Genomic DNA, 13,325 nt, shown 5'->3' on the forward strand with positions numbered 1-13,325 from the left:
TGATTTAATTCGATATACTGATACAATTTTTTGCTGATGAATAGCAGTTTCAATGTAATGATCAAAAAGTTTTGCAATAATCATTTGAGACTTCATTTACATTTGTCTCATTCTCTCTGTACAATTTTTTATCATTTTTATGTTAATATACTGATAACTAATGTATAACCTATTTTTAGTTTGAACGTTTCAAATCTAAACTCCTTGGCAACTGTTACTTTCGAAGATTTTGTGCGTCCTATTCCTATATTCAAAGACATGAAGGATTCCAAGCAACTATGGACAATTAAATTTATAGGAGTAGTCTACGGATTGGTCATCATGGGAATCAGCTTCGGAGTAGGACTTTTGGACGGCGTTATTGAATCTTCAATGTTGGTTACTTCAGCCACTTCTGGACCCCTACTAGGAGTATTCGTGATGGCTTTATTGATACCTTGCGCAAATTGGAAGGTAAAAAAAAAATTTTTAACAATCCAAAAATCAAATGGAGAGAACATTGATTAACGCTTATTTCCTGTTGATTTTCTAATATGAATATAATTATAGTAACAATACATTAATTGGGAAAAACTTGAAAATTTTGAATCAATAATAATTCGCAATTCTTACATTATTTAGAGTGTTTTCGCAGGCCACTATTTTGCAGTGTCTCAGCAGCATAATCGTCTTAACTAATCAATTCTCTCACTACAGAGAAACAGCCAGTGAGAGGTTCAGTTCAAGTTTCTTATTTCTTATCTTGCCAATATTTGTAAATTGTTCATTTTCGTTATGATGGCTACAACATTATCACGAATCAGAATTCTTTTTTTTTAGTTTCATTAAGAAGGTTAGGTTAGGTTAGCTTACTATTATATGACTTTTAAGAAAAAATAGTTTTCGATTGTTATACCCACTATCCACTAGATTCATTGAAGTGTTGATATTTCTAGTTTATTTTTATTCTGAACTTATTTGTTCTTGTTTTTTCTAGTTGCAGCTTTAGCTTTGTCATCAGCAAATATAGGGCAGTTTGTATATATAATTCCTTTTTTGCTTAAAATTTTGGGCTTTCGCAGTTCTTTGTACCTCAAATTGTGTTCCCACTACTGTTTATCTACATAATTCACTATTTCCAACAAACTTTTTTTACTATCACTACACTACAGCAAAGGTTCCCAGCAATTTTTTTTCATCGGACCCCTTCATCCATTTGTTATCCTGATACATTGTTGGTGCCTACCATAAAACAGTACCATGTGCCTGAAAAGAGCCAAATAAAGTTTTCATTTTCAATTGTTTCAGGAATTAAAGTTGTCATTTTGGGTGGAAGAAATTAGTAAACATCAATATTATGAAAGCATTTATTAAGGAAATGAAGAGTGCACACATGAGTACACAGTTATAACTTTCAGCTCTTATTGTGAGGAGTTGATTCTCATCTGAGTCCATTATTTTGGTTTTATAATGACATTTTCACTTTAAAATCCGTCCGCATTTCTACCTGAATCTTGTTTTTCATGAGACACATGGAGGAAAATGCTTGTTAACACCTTTAGGTACTTATAAATAGGAAAATTTCTTTCATTGCCATAATCTCCAAATTTCTTTGTAGTCCCACAGGGCTTTTGCCCAGAAATCTGTAATTGTTTACCATTAAAATTGTTTTTCATTTCACCACAGCTACACAAATTCACAGATTTTTTCACAGCTGAAAAAATTTTGAATCCAACTATCGTCAAGGTTAGGTCAGTTAATAATTCCCAAAAAGTGGTGGCTAGGCTGCATAGATGTTCGGCTATGCTGCCTCTAATCTTAGAATGCAAGCTATCCTCAGAAGACTCCAAGAGTTGTTTCAACGTAGAGAAATTGATAATTCACTTTTCTGGATTGCAGAGGTTCATCCTTTAATATAGTTTATGATTAGAACTACATCAATAAGTATCCTCTGCCATCTTTTGGCTACTTAGGTTTCACAGTGAGTACAATAATGTGTCCATTCTAGCTACAGGTTTGCTACTTTGATACAATCTCATTTCAACAGCCATTGATTTTGCTCCATTTGTAGACAAGCCCACTTATTTTGTCCAGTTGATATCATGTTTATCCCAAAACAATTTGATGTAGTGAACATTGTTTGCTGTTGTGTGAGGAAATTCGCTAGAAAAAAGAAACTCCTCAAATAGCTAATCATTCCATAGAATATTAATAAAATCAACATTATTCCTTTTTCTGAAATTTATGTGTTTTCATCCAAATTTTAGAGCATACATATCATGTCATGGCGAAGTCTGACTAGCAAAGTATCTTCAGTTCTATTTACATACACACCAAAGTGTTTAGCAATTTTTTACGAGATACATAATGCTCTAATAATCTATTATTTTTCATATCTAATGATTTAGTCCTGTGCTCTGGATGCTTCGTTTAAAAAAAACCGATGGAGTTATATAAGTTCTTCTGCAATTATATAGTTTCTTACACATTTAGGGACAAACTGAGATACCTCATATGTAACAAGAGTTGCATTTTCTATTTACATTCACACCAAAGTGTTCAGCAATGTTTTTACAAGATCTATTATGCTCTGCTAATTCATTTGTTTTTTTTTTGATCGAATGATTTACTTCTGGGTTCTTCATGATTAATTTCAAAATGCTGATGGAGTTTTGCTGGCTTCATACACTCATTCGAAAACTTCCGCAACAAATTACACATCGAGGCTTAGGCTGCAGTCCAGTGAAGGTGAAACCGGTTTCTAAGTAATTACGAGTTTTATTTTCCAATACTGAACCTTAATGACAACACGTTGGTCCAAGAGACACTGACAAATTTGGTTCGATAGTCTGATTTTAATTTTGATATCTAATGCATTTTCCTTTCCTCCATCTTTAGCCCTATCTCGTTATAAGGATGTAATTTTCAACTAACGATCCACTTTTAATTACAGTGTACGTACTGTAACTTTACGAAAAATGAAGCTCCACAAACACTAACTTCTTTATAATATATATATATATATATATATATATATATATATATATATATATATATATATATATATATATTTGCGCATTCGCTAAAGTGCTCAGAAAATAGGAAAAATTGAGGATCTATTACTGTGCCAATATACATTTGTATTCCAATTATTATATACTGCAGACCCCTTTGCCAAGGCTTGTGGATCTCCAGGGGTTCGTGGACCTCATGTTGGGAGTCACTGCACTACATGTAATGTATGTTTATGATAAGTATTGGCGAAAACCACGTGTTAACAGATAGCAAGGAACTTAGCTTCTATAGCGTTGAACAACAATACAATCTGTGAGGGTGTTTGATGATGTTTTGTTTTCAGTGATTTTGGTAGGATTTTCTCTATTTTTGTAATCTCTGTAAACAAAAAGATACGATTAAGAATTGGTTTAGAAATGACAAAAATTCAAGTAACCCTTTTTAACATCATGGAATATATTGGAGACAGAGGCAGACCACTAAAAGAAAGTGAAGCGGTTTTTAAGCAGCACATATACGAGTAGTATTATGTGGACTAAAAGTTTGTGTCTATAAACGTCAGGTCTAACTTCCCAGCGTCATGAGATTACTATTAATCTGATTGATGTTTTTCAAGATTGGAAATGCATTTGTTTATGTAAGTACGGGATGAAGAGACTTGAATATTTACAAGATACTACCAAAAAAGTACACAAGAATTTTATTGGCCACTATAATGGGATTTTAACAAGTAAATTTGTAACACTACAACTTGTACAACTTTTTTATTATTTTCGAACCTAATAAGTGCACCTTATATGCACCTGAGATAAAAACCACACATCCATAAGTGCTCCTTATGGATGTGTGGTTTTTATCTCAGAAGGAAAGTACTTTAAACAGGTATATTATTTCACTATTTGGATCGAAATTTCAAATAACACTCCAGTTTGTTCATGAAACAACAAAACGAATTCGTATTATGGCTGTGGCTATGGCTTCGTGGTTTTCGCGAATAGTTCCATACATTCCAAATGATCAGCGATCACCGCAATATTTTTCCACTTTGGAAAAAATTCTCTTCCATTCTATTGGAACGATAATTCCATAATTCATAAGAATATTGAGTTCCAGATTCTTGTTGAACGATCTAAGTAATTATGTAATTTCTAGAGCAAAAACAACTGCTTCGAATTTTTACTAGAAGATCCACCCGTTATATTTTATATATTTTTTGTATAGAACTTTGTGAATTGGTTTGTATAATTACTGTCTCGGTATGGTTTGTAGAATTAATTGAAGGTCTAAAGGCTTTGATAGAAGTGAAATTCTCTCCATAAGCGTTATTAGTACACACAATCAATCTCATTGGAAATTTACCAATCATATTACCGTTTTGGGATGAAATTGTATGTAATACCGAATTAATCAATTATGCATCCGCTACAATGAATTAGTGTGTTGAGCTATGGGAACTCTGGTCAAAAATGTTAAGTGTAGATGTTGGTTTAAAATTTCACGCGTACAATACACACGATGTGGTGTATAAAAATTGAACAGCAGTATAAATTATTGAAATTTGGAGTCTCATTCCTGTTCCTGTTTATCTAAGAGTATACAAAAGCAATATTTATTTTGCGAAATTGTGATATAAAGATATACTGATATCTAGTGTCATGTTCTTTCCAGCATAAACACTGTTTATATTTAAGGTTGTAATAAATTTAATCCCACTGTACATCTTTAAATTATTTACTCTTCACTTAACAATGACGCGAGTACGAGTACGTAATTGTTTCTTTTTGAATGTACCACTCACTAATTTATGTTCTCTGCTTGCGATTTGAGCTCTCGATTAATACGAAAATTCAAATTCTAGCCTTATACTAAATTTTTTGGGATATTTCCTGAAAAACTGGCACTCCTCATAACTCACACATTTAAAATGTTCTATTAGAGCATGTGATATTATAACAATACTAAATAGATATACGTAACTACTCAGAACTGTATCAACATTTATTTAAAATATCATCGCATACTAAACAATATGCACTTTCATCAAAATCGACAACAAAGGAATAGCTTGATTAGCTCATCAACATTCGAGATTTGAGATTCTCGTACCGTTTTCGTTAAATATCGTAATTTAATCCTATCTGAGAACAACTTATCATAAATTTTCCACTAATTCCAATGTGATTCTTCTAGACAAAGACGTATTATGCTCTTTGTGCTCAAATTCACGTTAATAGATTTAGTCAAAGCTCATATGGGTGATTCCATTATAACTGTGATATTCAATGTCCTGTATTGTTTTTTTGTACTAGTCATTAATTAATAATTAATTAATAAAAATTTTGTGTTAATTGAATAATTCTTAAGATATTTAAACATTATTTTTATACAATATAACTTGCCACTTAAAGAAAACTTATACTACATCACTTGAATGTCAGTACCGTGTCATGTCCATTCCTAGAATTTACCGATAAATTATTAATTTTTTTTGTCGTAACAAATGATTTAAACTAATTACCTTATAAATTCTAATGTTTATGATCAAACTGAGGAAAATTGATGCACTTGTTGTTTAATATCTTAAGTTACCATGTCAGTACCGTGGATAAATGAGTCAGTACCGTGGAACTCAAAATCCGACATTTGTGTCTTGCTCGTGATACTTTGAAGTTGTAGTAAATTCCTCTTAGAGTTTTATTTTTACAGTAAAATAGATGAATAATATGCATAAAAAAGTTAGAAAAGTTAAATTTTAAAATCTTGAAATTTTGAATACAAAAAATCACAGTTAGAACGGAATCACCCATATGACGATGAATACCAATTTTGAATAATTGGAAAATCTACATGTGTATGTAAGTATGTGTATATACTTAGATATATCATTGACGTTTATTAAAATGTATTCATATTTTAGAGTTATAACTAATTTAAGTTAGTAGTAAAGTAAAAGTAAGTAAAAGTCTTGTCCGTGAATTTTCAATTACATTTATATAAAAAACCGAGACATTTGATTCATTTATTTCTTAGAAACTGAAAAACTTTTTCATCAAACGTTGGTAGGAACAGTCATTAAAATATCAATTTAACGTTTTGAATACTTTGTGGTAAAATGGAGAAAGAATTGATATGTACGTTTCCGTCATAATAGCTAAACCTAGTATTGAAACATCAATTCCAGCGCATTACATGATTGTCAAATGTCAGCCTTTAAGAAAAACAGTCATTTTTTGTAGATATTTTTAGTTTTAAAGAGAGAAAAATTATCCAAACAATAACCTTCATAGAAAAAGTGCTCTGCCAAATGACATTTGTCGAGGTATTGTTTTCTGTTAGTTTTGTGAGAGATTATTCTATTGGTGAGTAACCCCTTAGACTGCAATATGTATTTTTTTACAATTTGAACAAGAAAGTTCATAAACAACGTTGGTCAATTTATTAGTTGTTATTGGGGATTTGACTGTTATTTGAAGATGCTAGAAAGTTTAGGAGTAACTGATTTTATAGATGGTATAAGTGTATAAATGTGTAATATAATATTATCAGAATCATTATTCTGTCGCCAGTTGCCAAAGTGACTATCAGGTGTAATATACAGCATTCGTTTTTAGGTTATTTTCTTATAATATTGGATAAGAAATTTTAAGAACTCTATTTTTTAACTGTTTTATAGAATTAATCTGAGGGTTACGGAGGTGATATGATATGATATTTGATAAATCGTCTAAAACTTGGTTTCCTATATCAATTGAAATTTTATTGTTTCCATTTCTCTGATAAATTTGGTGTCAAGAAAAGGTGATAGTTGTTAAGCATTCACTGTTTGGTAAATTATGGTATATAACGATCGAAACTATTTTAATTATATAATATAAATAAGTTAAATGGTAAATTATCAATTTCGTCATATGGTAGGAATGTAGTTGTCATTAATTCTTATGAGGTTCCTTTCTTAAGTTTGCAATTATATCTATACCTAATGTGGTAATTACCATATCATTAGAAGTTTCATTGTTTGTAAAGCAGTCTTCAATATAATATTCACTGTTATAGTTGAAATATTTTGTCAAAATTTCAGTTAATGAAACAGTAAGAGGTTCAATTGGAGTGTTTATTGATGTTAGTATTGGTCTAGCCGATAACGTACGTTGATGTATTTTGGTGAACCATAAATTTCTGCAGAAATATCGTTAAAGTTTATTAATCCCTTTTTAGGTTCTTGGTCAACTTCTTTTCTGAAAAAAACTATTTTCATTAATTTATTACAAATATTACTACTTTTTAAAGTAGTAAGTTCTTTATATCATTATCATTATTTCCCGCTAAAACAAATATCATCCACATCATCACGTAACATCAAGCTCAATTTAATCGTACAGATAAAATACAGAGTCGCTAGAATTTCAAATTCAATTTTTCATGTAATGAACCTAAAAATACTCTATAAACTTTTTTAGAAAAACTATTATTCTCCGTATCTTTTCGATATGAAATTGATATAATACGAGGCATATTTTTTAAGCAAGTACCGTTTTGGAAATAAAAAAGAAGTGCAAAGATATCGCAATAATTTTATTTTTACATGAAAGCCTGTACCTTAATCTGCTTTTCAACATAATTTCCATGAATATTGAGGCGGCACTTGTCATAACGTGGCACCATTTTTTGAATACCCTCCTCATAAAATTCTGCCGCCTGATTTGTTAACCACTATATCACAACTGTTTTGACTTCGTTATCGTCTTGGAGACGTGTAGGAACAAATGGTAGTAGCCGGACGCCAGATCACGGCTGTAGGGAGGATGATCTAGAGCTTCCCATTGAAAAGATTTGATAAGATCTTTGGTCCGATTAGCCACATGTGGACGGGCATTGTCATGCAGCAAAACGATACCCTTACTCAACTTTCCACATCTTTTGTTATGGATTGCACGACGCAGATTGTTTAATGTCTCACAATAAGACGCTGCATTGATTGTCTCATTACGAGGCTGAAACTCCACTAGCAATACTCCTTTTCTGTCCCAAAAAAAAACTGTGCACATGATTTTCCAGGCAGAAATTGTTTGCTTAAACTTCACTTTTTTGGGTGATGATGAATGTCGCCAATCCATTGATGGTTGCTTCGATTCTGGTGTGACTTAGGCCACGTTGAATATCGATCGGTTTTACGCCTTTAGTAATAAGAAATCGTATAACAGCCCGTACTTCACAATCGGCGGGTCTCACTATTGTCGGAGGCATCTTAAACACTCAGTAAACAACGTACACAATGAAGAATCAGACTGTAATAGGGTCACTGCATAGATAAGAGATGTAGGTAACCAACGCGCAAATGAAGAATGCCGACCTTGGGGTTGCGGCGGCGGAATCGCAAAACGGTGCTTATTTAAAAATTATGCCTCGTATCTACATATGGTAGTCACTTTCTAAACTTTCCCAAATCTTTACAAAATATCTAATAGTAGCCTTTGAATAAACATTGACACTTGAATGCGTATTTAGGAAAATATAATATAGAATACCAACCAATGCATTGCCTAACATAGTTTAATGAATTCTTTGTTTAAATTAAAATAAAAAATATATTGCTCAATCTAAGAAGTCACTCATTAATTTATTTAGTCATACCTTTGAATCTCCTACCCCCCGAAAATAGACAGTTCACTAGCATAAAAAGAAGCATAATAACATAATGATATGGACAAACTATGACAATTCTTGACTGTGATACAACTTTAATTAATCTTATTTGTATTCAGGGAGCATCAGTTGGAGTAATCTCAGGCCATATAGTCACTCTTTGGATTGCCATAGGGGGCTTAACAATTGAAAAACCGCCAGCAAGCTTTCTTCAAGTATACACGGACGGTTGCAGTAACACCTCTTTCAATGATCATATATTGAAACCCGAACACCGATACCCAAGCTGGACTCCTACAACTACTCCGTCTCCGTTCCATATCTATAACGACACTCACACTCTATTGAATACTACCAGAGCAGCTCCATCGTAAGTATTCAGAATTCAACAACCTTCCACCTTTCCATGTTAATACAAATAACAAATTATGAAAATTTCCGCTTGTAGTATTACATATATTGTTAGAACCTCAATGAATTGATTCAGTCAATAAGGTCTGCAAAGTAAAATCAAAGGAAATCATTTTTTATGAAATTATAAGTACTTCAGCTAACAAAAAAATGCTAGTGAACAAAGATATGTGTTAATTATTAGCTATTTTGTATAAAATTTAATGTTTGTATAACTCCACTGATATGATACAGAATATATTCTAGATTGACGTAATACTTGAGAACTTTTGTCAAAAATGAGTTAAATGAAAACCAAAGCCAAACCGAATCGTTTTGAGAATGTGAAAAGGTGAAAAATTAATGACTGAAATATTTTTTCATGTTTTATCCAATTTATCTAAATGTATCCATTGAAAATCCAACGCTGAATATATTTATACCATGTTATCATTTTGTCACTTACCTGTTTTAGTTAGCCAAAACGATACAGAAACTAGATTAATTATTCTTAAGACACAAAGATGAATTTTTCTACAACAAAATTTCTAAGTCATAAATAGTTATTAATTCATAGAGTTTTTCATTTTTCTATGTATAAGAAAGTTTGAAACATTTTTGATAGATGGTTGTAGCTACGCGGTTTGCATTAATACTTGAATCAACACCTCTTGTTTTTAAACAAACATCAGCAACATATCGATAGAAGAGGAAAAGATTTTTTTTCAATTAAAATTGAAATATTAATCGTATAATATCCTCAAACTCAAATCATGTCATCTTGTTGGTCAGGGATAGTTTGAACTGTAGCATTTATTTAGCGTAAAATGAATAAATAAATTGGAATAAGGTTAATAGGGGGCTATTGAGATACAGAAAAATTCGTTTAATGAGATGGTGAAGAAAAACATAAGAGGAAACACAATATGATTTGATAATGACAATAAAGAATCGTTGGGTATGTATGCAAAAACATGATGGTGAAAGTGCGCAAAAATCAGAGACTCAAAGACAATTCGTACATAATTTTTGATCAATAGGTTAGGATTAATAGGGTATAAGAATTCTAGTTATTACACTTATTATGTGAGATGGATAGGGGTCTGTGTACTCTTGGCAAAAGAAGCAACAGAAAAATGATATGGAGATGAGCTAAATGCTCTACAGGGTGTCCCACGACGAGTTAAAACTATCTGTACATGACAAAATACTTATAGTAAAGTCATGAAAATTTCTACATTTGGTTTTTGGATACTATCTTTTTAACAAAAATATTTTCAAAGACGGCCGACTTTCGGTGCTACCTGAAAATTTTTTTCAAAAAATGCATACTTTTTCAGTTTTTATGATTTCTTTTCTGTTGCTTTTAGCAAGGTCAGAAGTATTTGAATCTATGTTGAGAATTTTTTCATTTTATAGAGGGTGTGTTCAAAATTTAACCGCATGAATATCAAATTTCTCTATTTTTTAAGTAGAAATACCCGATTTTTTTCTATTTTAATGCATTCAGGGGTAAAAAATAAGGCAAATTCATGTATACTTTTCCATCCCTAAACCTTACCGTTATCCAGATATTAAATATTTTTAGAGATGCAGATGTAATCTAAATTTTTTGACCCGTTGATACAACCACTAAGAAATAAAAAAGTATTTTTCTTTATCTTGTCAAGGTCTGTAAAAAAAATCAAATGAAACTATTCCAAATTTTAGTAGTTTCCGAGATATTTGAAGCTTTCAATTATTATTGTATTTTTTAATAAGTTTTAATTTTTTATGTATACTTTTAGTAGGCTTTGTAATAAATGAATGACACTTATTTAACTTTCATTAGTCAATTAATAATACTTTTGAAAATCGTTAAAATGGCTCGTTCTCAATTTAATAAATATTATGTATGTATATAAGTAGGCATTGAAATATAAAAAACCGGGTGGTTCTATTTAAAAAAATTAAGAAATTAGATAATTATGAAATTAAACTTTGAACAGTTTTTATGCACACCCTCTATGAAATAAAAAATGTCTCAACATAGATTCAATTATGTCTGACTTTGCTAAAAGCAACCGAATAGAATCCATTTTCGTATCTTTGAGGGTATCCTCGTAAAAAAATAATTTATAAGGGTCTGCAACGGTCAAATTTTTTACAAAAAAATTAAACTCAAAAAGTATACATTTTTCGCGAAAAAAGTTTTTATACTAAGACTTTACATAGATTTGAAAAATGTATCAATATACAGGGTGTTCCATTTAAAATAACAAAGTTACAGTCGACTTCCGGTTATACCGGAAGTTGCCGCCATCTTTGAAAATATTTTAGTTAAAAAGATCTTATCAGAAAACCCAGTCGTAGAAATTTTCATGATTTTACTATAAGCATATATAGTCATATACAGATAGTTTTAACTCGTCGTGTGATACCCTGCATATAGGTCATAAAATGGTCATTTTGAACGTATAGAAATCTGGATAGATCAAATGTACAAATAAGTTTAAGAGATGATATCAATTTCAACAATAAATTAACTTTAAGGGATTATGACATATAGAACATGTTTTAATCAACTATAAATTCGACAATGGGTGGGTTTGTAATAACTCAATAGAAAATTTAGTAGAAAGACTTAAGTTAGAGATTATGTGCGAAAACGAAAAAATATAATTAAACCATATAGCAGAATTGGATTAATTTTTTCTTTGATTTCAGAGATCCACTTACTCAACTGTACTCAGTTACTTATATGTATTATTCATTAATCGGATGCTTCATCACAATTCTTTTTGGTTGGACTGTTTCCTATTTTACCGGCAGTGAAAGTGACAGATACGATGAGGAGTTAATACATCCAATTGCTAGAAAAATGGCGAAAATATTTCCTGGAAAAAAAAGAATTTATTCACAAAAAGTAATTTGCGAAGATGATATCCCAGAAAAATGTGAGAAAACTACAAAACTAGATTCAGTTATGCAGCCGTCAACAAGCTGCACTAACCCTCCGGGCACAAAAACGGGTACCCTCAATCCTACGTTTTCAGATTTGTCAGATGAATCAATAGATGGTATATATAGAACTAAATTGTGATTTTTGCTAGAGCACCGAAGAAAATGTAATGAAATGCCCATTACTTTTAGAAACTTCTGTGATCTCTATATGTTATATGAACTTTAATGTAATTCTTCTGTACGGTATTATTGTTAACAAAGACGTCAGATTCGTCGTTACACGAATATATTAAATTTTTAGTGACCCAGTTATCTTGGTGACCAAGACTTGAAAGTTATTAAGTATTTATTATGTGAGCTATTTTATTTCTATTTAAGCATTAGATATATCCATTTAGTAGTTATTTATCGTTATAAAGTAGACAACAATACTCAAATGTATAGAACTACCAACTGTTTAAATATTTGTTACTTATCAAAAGTTTCTTGTCATACCTGTCGAATTTATATGAAATATATATTTGGGAAATTTTCAGTCTGAGAAGGAATCCTTGATTCATGATTTAATTGATTATGGTGGTCACGTGTCCAGTGGCGTACCGATATAAATATAAGGAAGCTGAACCAACAATAATAATATTTTTCATTTTATAAGACTTTTGTATACACTTTTACTTGTAACAGTTTAATAATAAATCACTACGTGATGCAAGTGCTCACAAACTTCATAAACTCAATTGATTTTATTATGCTTCACTTTGAATTCGAGGTTTTTACTTGAAGTGCACAATTTTAATTATTAAAATTCCTTGGTTCAGATTTTCTGTTCAGCGAAAGTGTTAATAACATCATCAAAGTTCAAAATTTGGGCAATACAATTGTTGACCAACCTGCTTAACCTTTCTTACCCTATAGAATTTCTTGAATGAGTTTTTATCAATCTCAGTTTTGGAAATGACCGCTCAGCACTAGTCACAGTAGTCACAGAAAAAGTGAGAAATGCAATGCGCACTTCAAGAAAGCTCAAAGCTATAAAATGATTCTTCAAGTTCTCAAGTGAAGATGATATTTTTATTTCGTGCTTAAAAGAGAATCAAAAATTGAAAATTTCGACCACATTTGATTAATTTCTATGTTTCATACACGATAGATAAACAATCTCCCAGGATCTTGGAAACGTTGATCCTCACAAATTTCATCAAAATCACATTTCACTTCTCTCTGACCAGTTTAAGGAAATTCGGGGTTTAAAGATCATTTTAATTCAATATTATTTGTTTCCATTTTCAAATCTTCTAATCCATATCGTTATTTTTCAAGTTCTTCTCAACAGACTTACAAATGCTTTAAAGCCT

At 31.0% G+C, this 13,325-nt stretch overlaps 1 protein-coding gene across 7 annotated transcripts in view; it reads left to right on the plus strand.

Annotated features, from left to right (window-relative positions):
- Positions 1 to 12,702, plus strand: part of LOC130891045 (sodium-coupled monocarboxylate transporter 1) — a 91,751-nt gene extending 79,049 nt beyond the window's left edge. For all 7 annotated transcript variants that reach the window (XM_057795543.1, XM_057795542.1, XM_057795540.1 and 4 more), the window contains 3 exons: positions 180 to 453; positions 8,757 to 9,007; positions 11,734 to 12,702. In XM_057795543.1, coding sequence (XP_057651526.1) covers positions 180 to 453; positions 8,757 to 9,007; positions 11,734 to 12,109 — 901 coding nt within the window. In that variant the 3' untranslated portion in view covers positions 12,110 to 12,702. The remainder of the gene's footprint in view (positions 1 to 179; positions 454 to 8,756; positions 9,008 to 11,733) is intronic.
- The last annotated feature ends 623 nt before the right edge of the window (positions 12,703 to 13,325 follow it).

This window comes from Diorhabda carinulata, chromosome 3 (assembly GCF_026250575.1).
Source record: "Diorhabda carinulata isolate Delta chromosome 3, icDioCari1.1, whole genome shotgun sequence".
In the NCBI taxonomy this organism is placed as follows: domain Eukaryota; kingdom Metazoa; phylum Arthropoda; class Insecta; order Coleoptera; family Chrysomelidae; genus Diorhabda; species Diorhabda carinulata.